The following is a 12,168-nucleotide window of genomic DNA, read 5'->3' as shown; positions in this document are numbered from 1 at the left end:
GCGAAGCAGATACTCTGCTGCCCCCGCAACAAGAACCAAGTGTGTTCCTTAGGCTTAGACTCGCAGCCTTTCTCAACCTGTGGGTCCCCAGATGTTGAACTACAACTCCCATCACCCCTAGCTAGCAAGGCCAGAGCTCAGGGATGATGGGAGTTGTAGTCCAGCAACACGTGGGGACCTACAGGTTGAGAACCGCTGCATGGATCACTCTTCCCCTTATCTACCTGCCTCTATTCTTAAGAAGACCCGAGACTCCCCGTCGCCTCTGCAGCATGACTCTAGAATCTATTTAATCTATGGGCTCGGAAGTTTTCGATTCCGATTAGTCTTGTGAAGGCGAAGGAAAACGGCGCTGATTTGCCGGAGCAGAGATAGAGGGCGGGGAAAAGCGGGGGCGGGGAAGGCTCTTGATTGGTCAATCGTCGCCGGCACGGATTGGTCGAGGCTGAGGGGACGCCAAGAGGCGAGGGAAGTGCTTAGGCGGCGCCGGCGCCAAGATGGCGTACCAGACCTTCCGCCAGGAATACCTGCAGGTGCCTCCCGTCACCCGGGCCTACACCACAGCCTGCGTCCTCACCACCGCCGCCGTGGTGAGTAAGGGGAGGAGGGAGGAAGGCTTCGGCCTACCCGTCGGGCCCCTGTCTTCCGAGGGGGCGGGGCGAAGGACTGAGGCTCATTAGCATAGCCCCGCCCACGCCCCGCCCCCAGCATGAGGTCGCCCAGGCTGGACTGCCTGCAAGCTCCCCCTCTCTCTTGGTGCCAGTCCATGAGCTTAATCAATGGCCTTCTTTAAGCTGCTAATTAAGCCCACAGTTCATCCCGCTCTTCCTTCTTCCAGAAATTCATAATACCCTTTTCAATATCCTCCCAGCCGCCCTGCGAGGTAGGCCAGCTCATTGAAAGAGAGAAACCTAGGAAGCTGCCTAATAATAATAATAATAATAATAATTTATTTATATCCCGCCCTCCCCAGCCGAAGCCAGGCTCAGAGCGGCTAACAACAGTGAAGTAATACAGCATTCTAAAATCAATTCATTCTAAAATCAGTTGAAAATCAAATTAATGGCAACCATTGGGCTAGAGTTCTGTGAGGATTACCAAAGGAGGGGGTCAGGCTGTGCCTTGGCCAAAGGCCTGGTGGAAAAGCTCTGTCTTGCAGGCCTTGTGGAAAGATGTGAAGTCCCGCAGGGCCCTAGTCTCTTGTGACAGAGTGTTCCACCAGATCGGAGCCACAGCCGAAAAAGCTCTGGCTCTAGTTGAGGCCAGCCTAACCTCTCTGTGGCTTGGGACCTCCAAGGTGTTTTTGTTTGAAGACCGTGCGGTCCTCCGTGGGACATACCAGGAGAGGCGGTCCCGAAGGTACGAGGGTCCTAGGCCGTATAGGGCTTTAAAGGTTAAAACCAGCACCTTAAACCTGATCCTGTACTCCACCTGGAGCTGTGGCATTCTGCACCCGCTGGAGTTTCTGGGTAACTCAAGAGCGAGTTACAATAATCCAGTCTGGAGGTGACCATTATACTGAGTCGGACTATGGTCCATACAGATCAGCACTGGCTGGCAGTGGCGCTCCCAACGTTTCAGACCCCAACCTTACTTGGAGATGCTTTCGAGCGCTGAACCTGGTCTCCTTCCCTTGCAAGGTGGGTGCTCTACCACTGAGTTATGACCCTTCTCCAAAGACTGGCTTTTTCATTTACAATCAAGGTGAGAGAACTGTGGCCCTCGGCCAGATGTTGGAGCATGGTCAGGGGTTGGGTATGGTGGGAGTCCCAATGAGCCACTGGCTAATGCCCTGCAAGCCTATGCTGTTGGGATTACGGGTTCAAGACCCACCCACGCTCCTGGAAGAACGGGACAGCATCTGCTTTGCCTGCACGGTGGGTGGCATCTCCAGGAAAGGCTAGGAAAGACTCCTGCCTGAAATCATGGAGAGCTGCTGCCAGTCAGATGACTAAGTTCTTCAGCGACGAAACATCAGATTACCGGAACGACGTCTGAGCACTGAACCACTGGTATATCACAAGTGGACACTTTTTTACTGTGTTTGCAAGTGTTTAAGAAAAAAAATATTTTGGAAAGAGAAGATATGAGCACTGAACCACTTATATATTACAAATGAACTCTTTATTTACTGCATTTGCTATTGTTCAAGATAAAACCTCTTTGGGAAAGAAACTACTTTTGCCCTTTTTATAGACATTTACTGTTTGTTTACAGATAGTTGCCTTGGTGATATTATCTTGTGCTGTTTGCAGTAGTCATTGTATCACCACCCTGTTTATTCTTTTATTGCCAGTCAGCAATACTAAGCTGGTTAGACCAGTGGCCTGATTCAGCATAAGGCAGCTTTCTGTGTCCCCTCCATCTCTAGGAGCTAGCCTGGTGTAGTGGTTAGGCTTTCGGACCAACAATAGGAAGCAACTGGGTCCACTGGCCACGCAGCTTTCACTGGGGTGACCTCAATGCAACTTCATCTTTCAGCCTAACCTACCTTCAGGAATGTTGTGGAAGTTAAAGTTGGCTCAGAAGAACTGCGTACACTGCCCTGAGCTCCTAAGGTAGTTGGGTAGGAGGAAAATTTAGTGAACCTGAACTTGGGGCCACCTGTAATCAAAGCACAGGCTCTGTGCTTGAGCTCAGCAGTATTTTCCAAAACCAGAAGATCATTGAGAATTGGCTGCTCCAGTTAGCAGAGGCTCTTAGTGACCTTTTTCTGGTTCTGCTGTCTTGAGAATCTTTAATTGGTTGTGCCAGCAATTGTTCCTTTGACATGTACTCTACCAATGAAGTACTCCACCCCTTCCAGCATACAGTGGTGCCTCGCAAGACGAAATTAATCCGTTCCGCGAGTCTCTTCGTCTTGCGGTTTTTTCGTCTTGCGAAGCACGGCTATTAGCAGCTTAGCGGCTATTAACGGCTTAGCGGCTATTAACGGCTATTAACGTTTCGTCTTGCGAAGCAAGCCCATAGGGAAATTCGTCTTGCGGAATGACTCAAAAAACGGAAAACCCTTTCGTCTTGCGAGGCATTCGTCTTGCGGGGCACCACTGTATGAGCCTTTCATTTTTCTATTTGTTTGGTACTCCCATTTACCAGTGGCACCTGGAGTGACACCCATAGCTATGATTAATAAATTCCAGTATTGCCCAAACTGTGGTTAACCCAAACTATGCTTTGCAAAAGTACCTGGTTTTCTTTTTTGTTCCTTTTTTTTTTGTATATTTTTATTTACTTTCAAGAATAATATCTAGGCATAGAAAAATAAAAATGTCCGCAACGGTACAGGTGCTTGTCATTTTTACGTCAGTAACAGCTTTTGCAAATGTTGATGAATTCAGTACATGAAGTAACAATATAACAAATAACTATTACACACCCTCTCCCATAAAATTGGGACGCTGGCCTGAATCAACATGCTCTTCTTAGGTTCTTAAGTGGAAAGATCTGAGAATTGGAATACAAGGCAGAGTTGATAGACATACTAGCTCAGCCTTCACAAAACTGGTGACCTCCAAATGTTTGGAGGGCAGTTCCCATCAGGCCCAGCCAGCATGGCTATAGATGGTGAGTTGTAGTTCAATGATGTTTGAGGGACCCAAGTTGGCGAAAGCTGTATAATTCTAAACTCTTTTGCATTCTCCTTTGTTTCAGCAATTAGAATTAATCACGCCGTTTCAGCTGTACTTCAACCCTGAATTAATATTTAAACACTTTCAAGTAAGTAGATTTTGCTTTGGGGTTTTTTTTGCACGTCAGTGGCTTTTAAAGGCAGTTGTTAAAGCCGTGTTTCCACAACTGAAAAATCACTGCTATTTTCACACTAGTGGAATGAAGCAGATGAGCAAAGTACCTCTCCAACTGTTTAGGGGTTGCCGCAGGTGGAATTTGAGGGTTTGGGTGGGACAGAAACAAGTGCTTCTGTGATGGCTCCAGGCAATGGTTCCGTGCATGTTAATACCATTGAGAGGTAATAGAATGATTGTCCTCTTTTGAGTGGAAGACTAAATGTGGCCTGATTACATCATGCTTTGATGGGAATGGGAGCCTGTGTTATGTGGCCTGATTACATCATACTGTGGTGAAACGGGAGCCACAGCTGGATCTGCTGGGGTTTTGTTTTCTTTAAGACACCAATAGAGAAAAGAGGAGTTGAAAGGCAGAAGACTCAAATCTGGTAGAGTAGTTCAGGAGTTTGCCATTTTAATGGATGAGGTTTGGGTCCACCCATTTAAATCTTTCATCTCTGGTCAATCTCAGTTCTTCCTCTTCTGCATTGTAAAACCTAGACCCATTATGAGAAAACATCAGAACCAGCCCTAACTCTGTGTTGGCCAGAACTGCCATTCTTTAGTGGGAAAGTGACTTCTTTGCTTATGTTATTTAACATTTTTAAAAGTATTCAGATCTCCACTTTCACTTTTTTATACAACGTAAGCATTCTGGGTCCTGTCGAATTTGAGTTCTAGTCAAAGAGTTGACCCATGGAAATTAATGGAGCTTTCACTTAGTGATAACGAAAAGGTGCTCTATGCAAACTCAGATGTTAATTATTTAATTTCTGTCTGATTAAAGAAAGGGAAGAAAATATGTTTTCTGTGCGATGTGGACTTAACTTGTGCATTTAATTCATAAGCCAGGGGTCTGATCTCCCAAGACCCCACTGTGTTCTGGTAGCATTGGCAAAAAAATCAAAAAGTAGACAGGGTGCAGTACTGGACTTTGTGCTTTTACTCCTATCAGATTGATTGTTTGGTAAGCAAAGAGTGAACGAGGCTGTCAGTCTGGAAGCTTAGATGATTTAAATTAAATTGAGATTTCTTCTAATTAAAGCAGGGGTCAGCAACGTTTTTCAGCCGTGGCCCAGTCCACCATCCCTCAGACCATGTGGTGGGCCAGACTATATTTTTGGGGGGAAATAAAAAATGAACGAATTCCTATGCCCCACAAACAACCCAGAGATGCATTTTAAATAAAAGGACACATTCTACTCATGTAAAAACACGCTGATTCCCAGACCGTCCGTGGGCTGGATTGAGAAGGTGATTGGGCCGGATCCGGCCCCCCAGCCTTAGGTTGCCTACCCCTGAATTAAAGCAATGAGGCATTTCCTGAGAGCATACAGGTAACTAACATCTGCTCCCTCATCTGTTTTGCAGGTATGGAGGCTCGTAACGAGCTACCTTTTCTTCGGACCAGTTGGATTTAATTTTTTATTTAATATGATATTTTTGTATCCTTTAGCCTAAAATTCCTCAGAGCACACAAAAAAATTATCGAAGGTTTGTAAGAGCCTCTCTGGGAAGGCATAAATACAAAGTTGGCAGGAGCTGCTTCTCTCAAGTTCAGTTTGTATCTGGCCCTCAAGGGTTGCTTGGTCTTTGGCTTATAGTAGAAAGATTTGCGCTGGCTTCACAGTTACATAGCCCACCTTGTATAGGCTGGTTTTAAAATATTTTTTTGACACTGTTCCCAGTGCCCCATCTTTGGGTATGACTGCCAAGGGAGGAGGCATTTTGGGTGTTGGCACCCAACTTTTGAACACCCAGTGGAGGCAGGAACATTGCACTAGGTGAAAATATTGCTTCCACACTTTACCTCAAGACATTCCATGGGATTAGAGTAGTTACAGTAGTAACTGCAGTAGTTACAGACACATAAATTGTAGCTCATCCGCGATGTTTTCATTACTAATATTTCTAATGGTTTGTTCTGTAAGCTGCATGAGGTATATGAAACGAGAGGGAAAGCAATGTTTTGAATAAATATATTTGTAGTCCTTCGAAGCGGATGAACTTTGGTACAGTAGTCCTATTGCTAAATATAAATACACCACTACAGGGACAGAACCCTGAAGTGAAAATATGTTGGCTATTATCTGATTGTGATCTGCTTGTCGCATACAAAACAGTCCTATTTGCTAAAGCTGTTAAAAGTATTAATGCTAGCTATATAGAAGACAATGTTGTAGACTGCACAGGTGATTCACTAATTTGACTTCTTGTAAATGGATGTATATCTCTGGATTTCTTTTATCAGGTTTTAATTGACTTGCTGGAGCTTGAATTGAAATTGTAATGGCTTTTAAAAAGGTAAAGGGACCCCTGACCATTAGGTTCAGTCGTGACCGACTCTGGGGTTGCGGCGCTCATCTCGCTTTATTGGCCAAGGGAGCTGGCGTACAGCTTCCGGGTCATTCTGGTGAACCAGAGCAGCGCATGGAAACGCCGTTTACCTTCCCGCCAGAGCGGTACCTATTCATCTACTTGCACTTTGATGTGCTTTCGAACTGCTAGGTTGGCAGGTGTAGGGACCGAGCAACGGGAGCTCACCCCATCGCGGGGATTCAAACCACCGGCCTTCGGATCGGCAAGTCCTAGACTCTGTGGTTTAACCCACAGCGCCACCCACATCCGTCATGGCTTTTAGTCAGACACAATAAATGATTGACTGACTAAACATAAATGCATATTCTTTAGAAAGTCCTGTGCTTAGATGAAGGCCACGGCTACAAAAACAAACTGTACAAATCTGGATAAAGGTCAGGATTCCTCTGTTGCAAGACTCACATTGAGATCAGCTGGTTTTTTTTACTGAGTTTTGTTACACCTTTAAGTGGGTTTGGGCATTGTGTTCTTTCTGCAGAAAAGCAACTTGTAAGTTTATCAGTAGAAGCAAACCTTGTTGGCTGAAATGCAGCCACTTTGGACAGGAAACTCCCTCTCCCCTCCTTCATTTTAATGCTGGTGGCTACTGAGTTCTGGGGAAAGTGAGATGGCCCTTGCCATAGTAAGTTGGCAGGGTTGCCCTGGCAACCATATCACTTGGCTAGATGGGGAATGAGGCAGGTTGAGAGACTGATCCTTGCTAAGATTCCGTAGAGTTATTTTCATTTTAGCAGACGCCCCTGATGTATGAGTTATGGAGCCTAGCCTGTCCATTTGATTCACTTCTGCTAAGAATGTTGGCACATTTTGTGGCCGCTTGGTATGAAATCAGACTGCATATGCCCCTCTTTGCTGGCTTCAAATCCTTTTTTCCCCACCCACCTACCCAAATCCCTTCTGATACCCAGAGACTGGTTTCAGGAACTCTTTGAAACTCAAATGCAGAATGAATCCCCCCCCCAAATTTTTTTATTAATTTTCCCAATTTATAACAAACATATAAACAAACAAAAAGAAAACATCAGAAAACATACATACATACATACATACATGCATGCATGCATGCATGCATACATCCTAACTGTAATAATTCCACTTTTGTTGACCTTGTTGGGTGACTTCCTCAAATCCCCCTGGCTGAGTTTCCATATATATCATTGTTGCAGTTTTCCAAAACTATTTTCACATATAATTTATTTAGTCCATTAACATCTTTCTTTCTTTCATTTCATTTTAGCTTTTAACATAGTATTCTACAGCATCACATGATTTAATCCTAGGCCTATCTGATACTCGCAAGTAATTCTATTCAAGTGCAGAATGTATTTTTCATTTCCCTGCAAAGATAAAAATGGTAAATGCCTGCCTGTTATCAAGCGTTTTTCCTGACCTTAATAACTTCAGATACCGCTACTGCCGAATGCTTGAGGAAGGATCTTTCCGGGGCCGGACAGCAGACTTTGTATTTATGTTCCTTTTTGGTGGACTATTAATGACTGTATCCTTTTCAGTGTTGAGATAAAGATACTGTGAGACTGAAAAGAGCTGAATAAATCATTATAGCAAAGTGGTTCTCCAGTTTTGCAGGTATCCTTTTAGGGTAGGTTAAGCTGAGTATGCTGACAGGCCCAGGTGGACTTTGTGGCTCGAGTGGTGACCAGGACCTGGAGCTCCCTGGTCCCAGTGAAGCCTTCCCCAACATGGTGCCCTCCAGATGTTTAGGATTCCAACATCCATCAACCCCAAGCGGCAGGGTTTGTGCTCCCGGATGGTGGATGTAGTGTGGCGTAAATTAGATTGTTGGACTATGACTTGGGAGACCAGGATTCAAATCCCCACTGAGCCATGAAGTTTACTGGGTGACTTTGGGCCAGTCACCATTTCTCAGCCTAACCTACCTCACAGGGTTGTTGTGAGGGTGAAATGGGGAGGAGAACCACATACACCACCTTCGAGCTCTTTGGAAGAAAAACGTGGTATATAAAGAATAACCCAAAATATCTAGAGATCACTAGATTGCAGAAGGCTGCTCTGTGCAAACATGCTAATCAGAACAGAAACAGTAGCTCCAAACCATGTTTTCCTTCTTGTATGGTTGGAAGCTCAAACTGTAGTGGGGATTCTCAACAATGGCTAGCACAAACCATAGCTTGGCATGATATCTTAACTTTTTGTTTCAGTTTTTGTGATGGGGAGAAAAGGAAGTTGATAAATCTTGTTTATTCATCGGCTTATTTGGTGGTGTGTGTGTGTCAAGATTTGGATTTTTTAAAAGAAAGAACTGAACAAGAAGCACATCCTGCAGTATTGCACCATTGGTCTTCCTGCTGTTTGTTTTTAAATGCTTATGTTTTCTTGACATGGGTGCAGCCGCTCTTTCTTTAACCACTCCTCCACCAGCTTTTTGGCTTGTTCGTCAACTTGGTCTTCCTAGGACAGGCGTTTACAATCATGTTGGTTTACGTCTGGAGTCGCAGGAACCCTTTTGTCCGCATGAACTTCTTTGGGCTTCTCATCTTCCAGGCTCCCTTTCTCCCCTGGGTCCTCATGGGATTTTCACTCTTACTGGGAAACTCTATTATTGTTGACCTTCTAGGTAAGGCGATGATGGTCATTCAATCAGTATTATTATTATTATTATTATTATTATTATTATTATTATTATTAACCATCCTTCACTCTAAGGTCACAGAACTTTGGTGAAAGCCTGGCCTTTTTAAAATAAATAAAATGTGTTTATTGAGTTTCCAGAAACAGCATGCAGACAATAAGCCACGATTGAGGACTGTGTGGAGCACATTTAGAAGCTTCTGAATATTTCCCCTTGACTTTAGGTATTGCTGTTGGTCATATATATTTCTTCTTGGAAGATGTCTTTCCAAATCAGCCTGGGGGAGGAAGGCTTTTGAAAACACCATCAATTCTGTAAGTGTCTTCCTTTGTAGTGTTGGGTTATTATTATTATTGGGCGGGGGGCAGGGAGAAACTGTCCCAAAACCAGTTAAGAGAGGGAATTCTAAAACTAGGGTGTCACCAAGAGAGATGGGGTCTGATCGGCAGAGATGCCTTGATCTATCTCTTATCTTTTAGTATTGTTGCCTTTGTTTCCGGGACCATGAAGGCTAAACACCTGTCTTTTGAAAAAGCTGAAATTCTACCAAAGTCTACCTGACCACACACAAGAGCTAGATGGAACCTCCTACTACACTGAAGGCAGTATATCTCACTGATAGAGCGGATGCCTTGCATGGAGAAATTCTCAGGCACCATCCCCTAGCTGTTAGCAGGTGCTGAGAAAGATCTGTCTGAAACCCTGGAGATGTGTTGCCGGTCAGAGTCAACAATAATGGGCTAGATGGACCAGCGGTTTGACTCTGGATAAGGCAACCACATATGTAATTGCAAAGCTCTAGACGCCGAGGGCTGCTGGCAGGTCAAACTTGATGCTTTTGAGTGTAAAATAACACTGAATCTGAAACAGATGAGAGAAGCCAAGTTGTCACAACCATGCCACACCCCCGCACAAGGAGTGATCTAGTTTGTAACCAGAGGGGAGAAAATAAGCTGTACCAACCCGTGTTCTTTTCAAGCAAGGATTTTTCACGTTCAATGTATATGCTACCTTGAGAAAATTGCACTGGATGTTGTGCATATTACACAAGACATACAGCAATCAAGTAGCAGCAGCACACCAACGTTAATTCCATAATAATATTCCAGTGAATAACAATTCAGACAAGCAGTAATCCTGATATTCTGACCTAGAAAGGGATGGCTCTTCTTTAGGATAAAATTTGACCCACCACACTTGCCAACCGCAGAGTGAAGTGTTCACATGGGCAGTGGGCCACAGTGGGGTTTGGGGGGCCTGGCTCCTTTCTTATAATAGCCCTCATGGCAAAAGTAGTTGCCAACCAGGTTACACAGAGCTTCTGTACTTGATGACGTGTGGACTTACATTTTTTTTTTTTTTTACAGGAAAGCCATATTTGATACACCTGAAGAGGATCCCAATTACAACCCTCTGCCCGAAGAACGGCCTGGAGGCTTTGCCTGGGGTGAAGGCCAGCGCTTGGGAGGCTGAACAGAAGACAGACTCGCAGATGTCCTAGACACAGGGACCTTTCCAGAGACACTGGCCTGGAGAAGTTTCCCGGAGATTTATTTGCTCTCTTGTGGATAAAGGAAGTTTCAATAGCTTTACTAGTCTGAACAATACGATGCACTTTTTTTTCTTTTTTTAAGGAAGGGGTTGGTGGGAAGGTGCTCTAATCAAAAGACCTTTTCCGGGAAATTGACAGTAACTGCAAACCCTCGCCGGGGCTTTAGTTGCATTCCTGGGTTCAGGTGTGGATAATCTACTCCAAGCCAAGACAAACTGGAAGTGGAACATTCGCAACTCATTTAATGAGATCATCAGTTCTTGTGTAAAAACAAAATATATTTCTAAGGCATTCTCCATCCCCATTTATTTGATACAGAGACTGGAGAACTTCAAAAGATGATTAAAACTTTTTGACTTTAGTTTTTCATTTGTGCTTGATTACATTTCAAACAACTGATGTCACTTTGATTTTCGGCTGTGGCAAAAAATGCTCCTGAAACAAACCAGGAAAGAGGAGTTGGTTTCTGTCTTCAAAGACTTGGGCGGATCCTGTAGGTAAAGTACCAACACTCAGAAGCTTTAGTGCTTTACGGAACTTGGCCTGCTGTCATGCCTGTGATGTGAGGCTTATTCTGGGCAGGGATTGGCGTATCTGAATAATTAACATTGTGTGTACGTATTGCGTAAAATGTGGAATTTGGACCCAGCAGTTGAACACATTTTGGCTTCAGTTTATCTTAAAAGAGAACGGTTCTACTTTGTTGTGCTGGTAGTGGGAGGGAAACTTGTATACTATTGTTATACACTGATGCTCTGAAGTAATAGATATTTTTCTGTAGGTGAGTGCTGTCCTCAGGGACACAGTTATTTACATCTGAATTTAAGCAGGATCAGGATCACAAGCTAGTGCAGATGCTGAAGTTATCTTTGACTTAACAGCACAATTCTAACCATGTCTGCTCAGAAGAAAATCCTATTGAATTCAGTGGGGCTTAGTTCCAGGTCAGGCTTCCTCAACCTCAGCCCTCCAGATGTTTTGAGACTACAATTCCCATCATCCCTGACCACTGGTCCTGCTAGCTAGGGATCATGGGAGTTGTAGGCCAAAAGCATCTGGAGGGCCGAGATTGAGGAAGCCTGTTCCCGGTAAAAGGAGCTGGAACTGCAGCCTGAGACTATGATCATGACCACACTTACTAGAGAATTAAAAGTAAATCCTCATGGATGATGAGGCTTACAATGGTTACTAGCTATGATGACTATGCTCCGACTCCTGGTTGGAGGCAGTAGTACTTCTGTGTATCAGTGGAAGCCATAGGAAAGGGGGTGTTTTTGTGCTTGGGTTTGCTTGCAACTTTCTCGCAGACTAGATGGGCCATGGGCCTGATCCAACAGTGTTCTTATGTTCTTATACCCCAGTGAATGCATACCATTCCACTATTAAGTCCTAAAACCAATGGAACAAATTAAATGATACATAACTTGAGACCTGCTGCTTTCAGTGGGATGTTGGCAGGACTCACTCTAGCTGGATTGGGTCCCCAGCCATGCAGCAAAAGCATGGAGGGGTGGTGGTGAGGTCACTGGCATGATCCAGCAGACTCTTATATAGCTCCTTCTTTACGCTTCCATCACTTTGGCCCTATCCACGCTGCATTTAAACCAAAATGCTTGTTTACAAAGCTATGTGTACTACCAACGTTACTGTATGCTTGTGAAACATGGACCACTTATAAACTCCATCTCCAACTCCTTGAAAATTTTTACACAACACTTGGGAAGGCAGGCGAACTAACACCAGTGTACTAGAAGAAGCAAAGATCACCAATGTCGAAGCAATGATTTTTCAACATCAACTTTGTTGGACTGGTCATGTTGTGCGGATGTCTGATTATCGTC

General features: G+C 44.3%; 1 protein-coding gene across 3 annotated transcripts; it reads left to right on the top strand.

Annotated features, from left to right (window-relative positions):
- Positions 1-429: 429 nt before the first annotated feature.
- Positions 430-10,688, top strand: DERL2 (derlin 2). Of its 3 annotated transcripts, none has more exons than XM_028708287.2 (7): positions 434-590; positions 3,652-3,717; positions 5,157-5,230; positions 7,569-7,662; positions 8,565-8,760; positions 8,999-9,089; positions 10,143-10,688. In XM_028708287.2, the coding sequence occupies exons 1-7, from the start codon at positions 498-500 to the stop codon at positions 10,246-10,248; spliced, it is 720 nt and encodes a 239-aa protein (XP_028564120.1). In that variant the 5' UTR covers positions 434-497; the 3' UTR covers positions 10,249-10,688. The 3 variants fall into 3 exon arrangements, with proteins under 3 accessions (XP_028564121.1, XP_028564120.1, XP_077775572.1); XM_077919446.1 differs by lacking the exon at positions 434-590 and adding an exon at positions 3,543-3,564; XM_028708288.2 differs by lacking the exons at positions 5,157-5,230; positions 7,569-7,662; positions 8,565-8,760 and having other exon boundaries at positions 430-590.
- Positions 10,689-12,168: the final 1,480 nt, after the last annotated feature.

Source organism: Podarcis muralis, chromosome 15, assembly GCF_964188315.1.
Source record: "Podarcis muralis chromosome 15, rPodMur119.hap1.1, whole genome shotgun sequence".
Classification (NCBI taxonomy): Eukaryota; Metazoa; Chordata; class Lepidosauria; order Squamata; family Lacertidae; genus Podarcis; species Podarcis muralis.
Note: the sequence above shows the minus strand (reverse complement) of the source record. Positions and strands in the feature narration are given on the sequence as shown.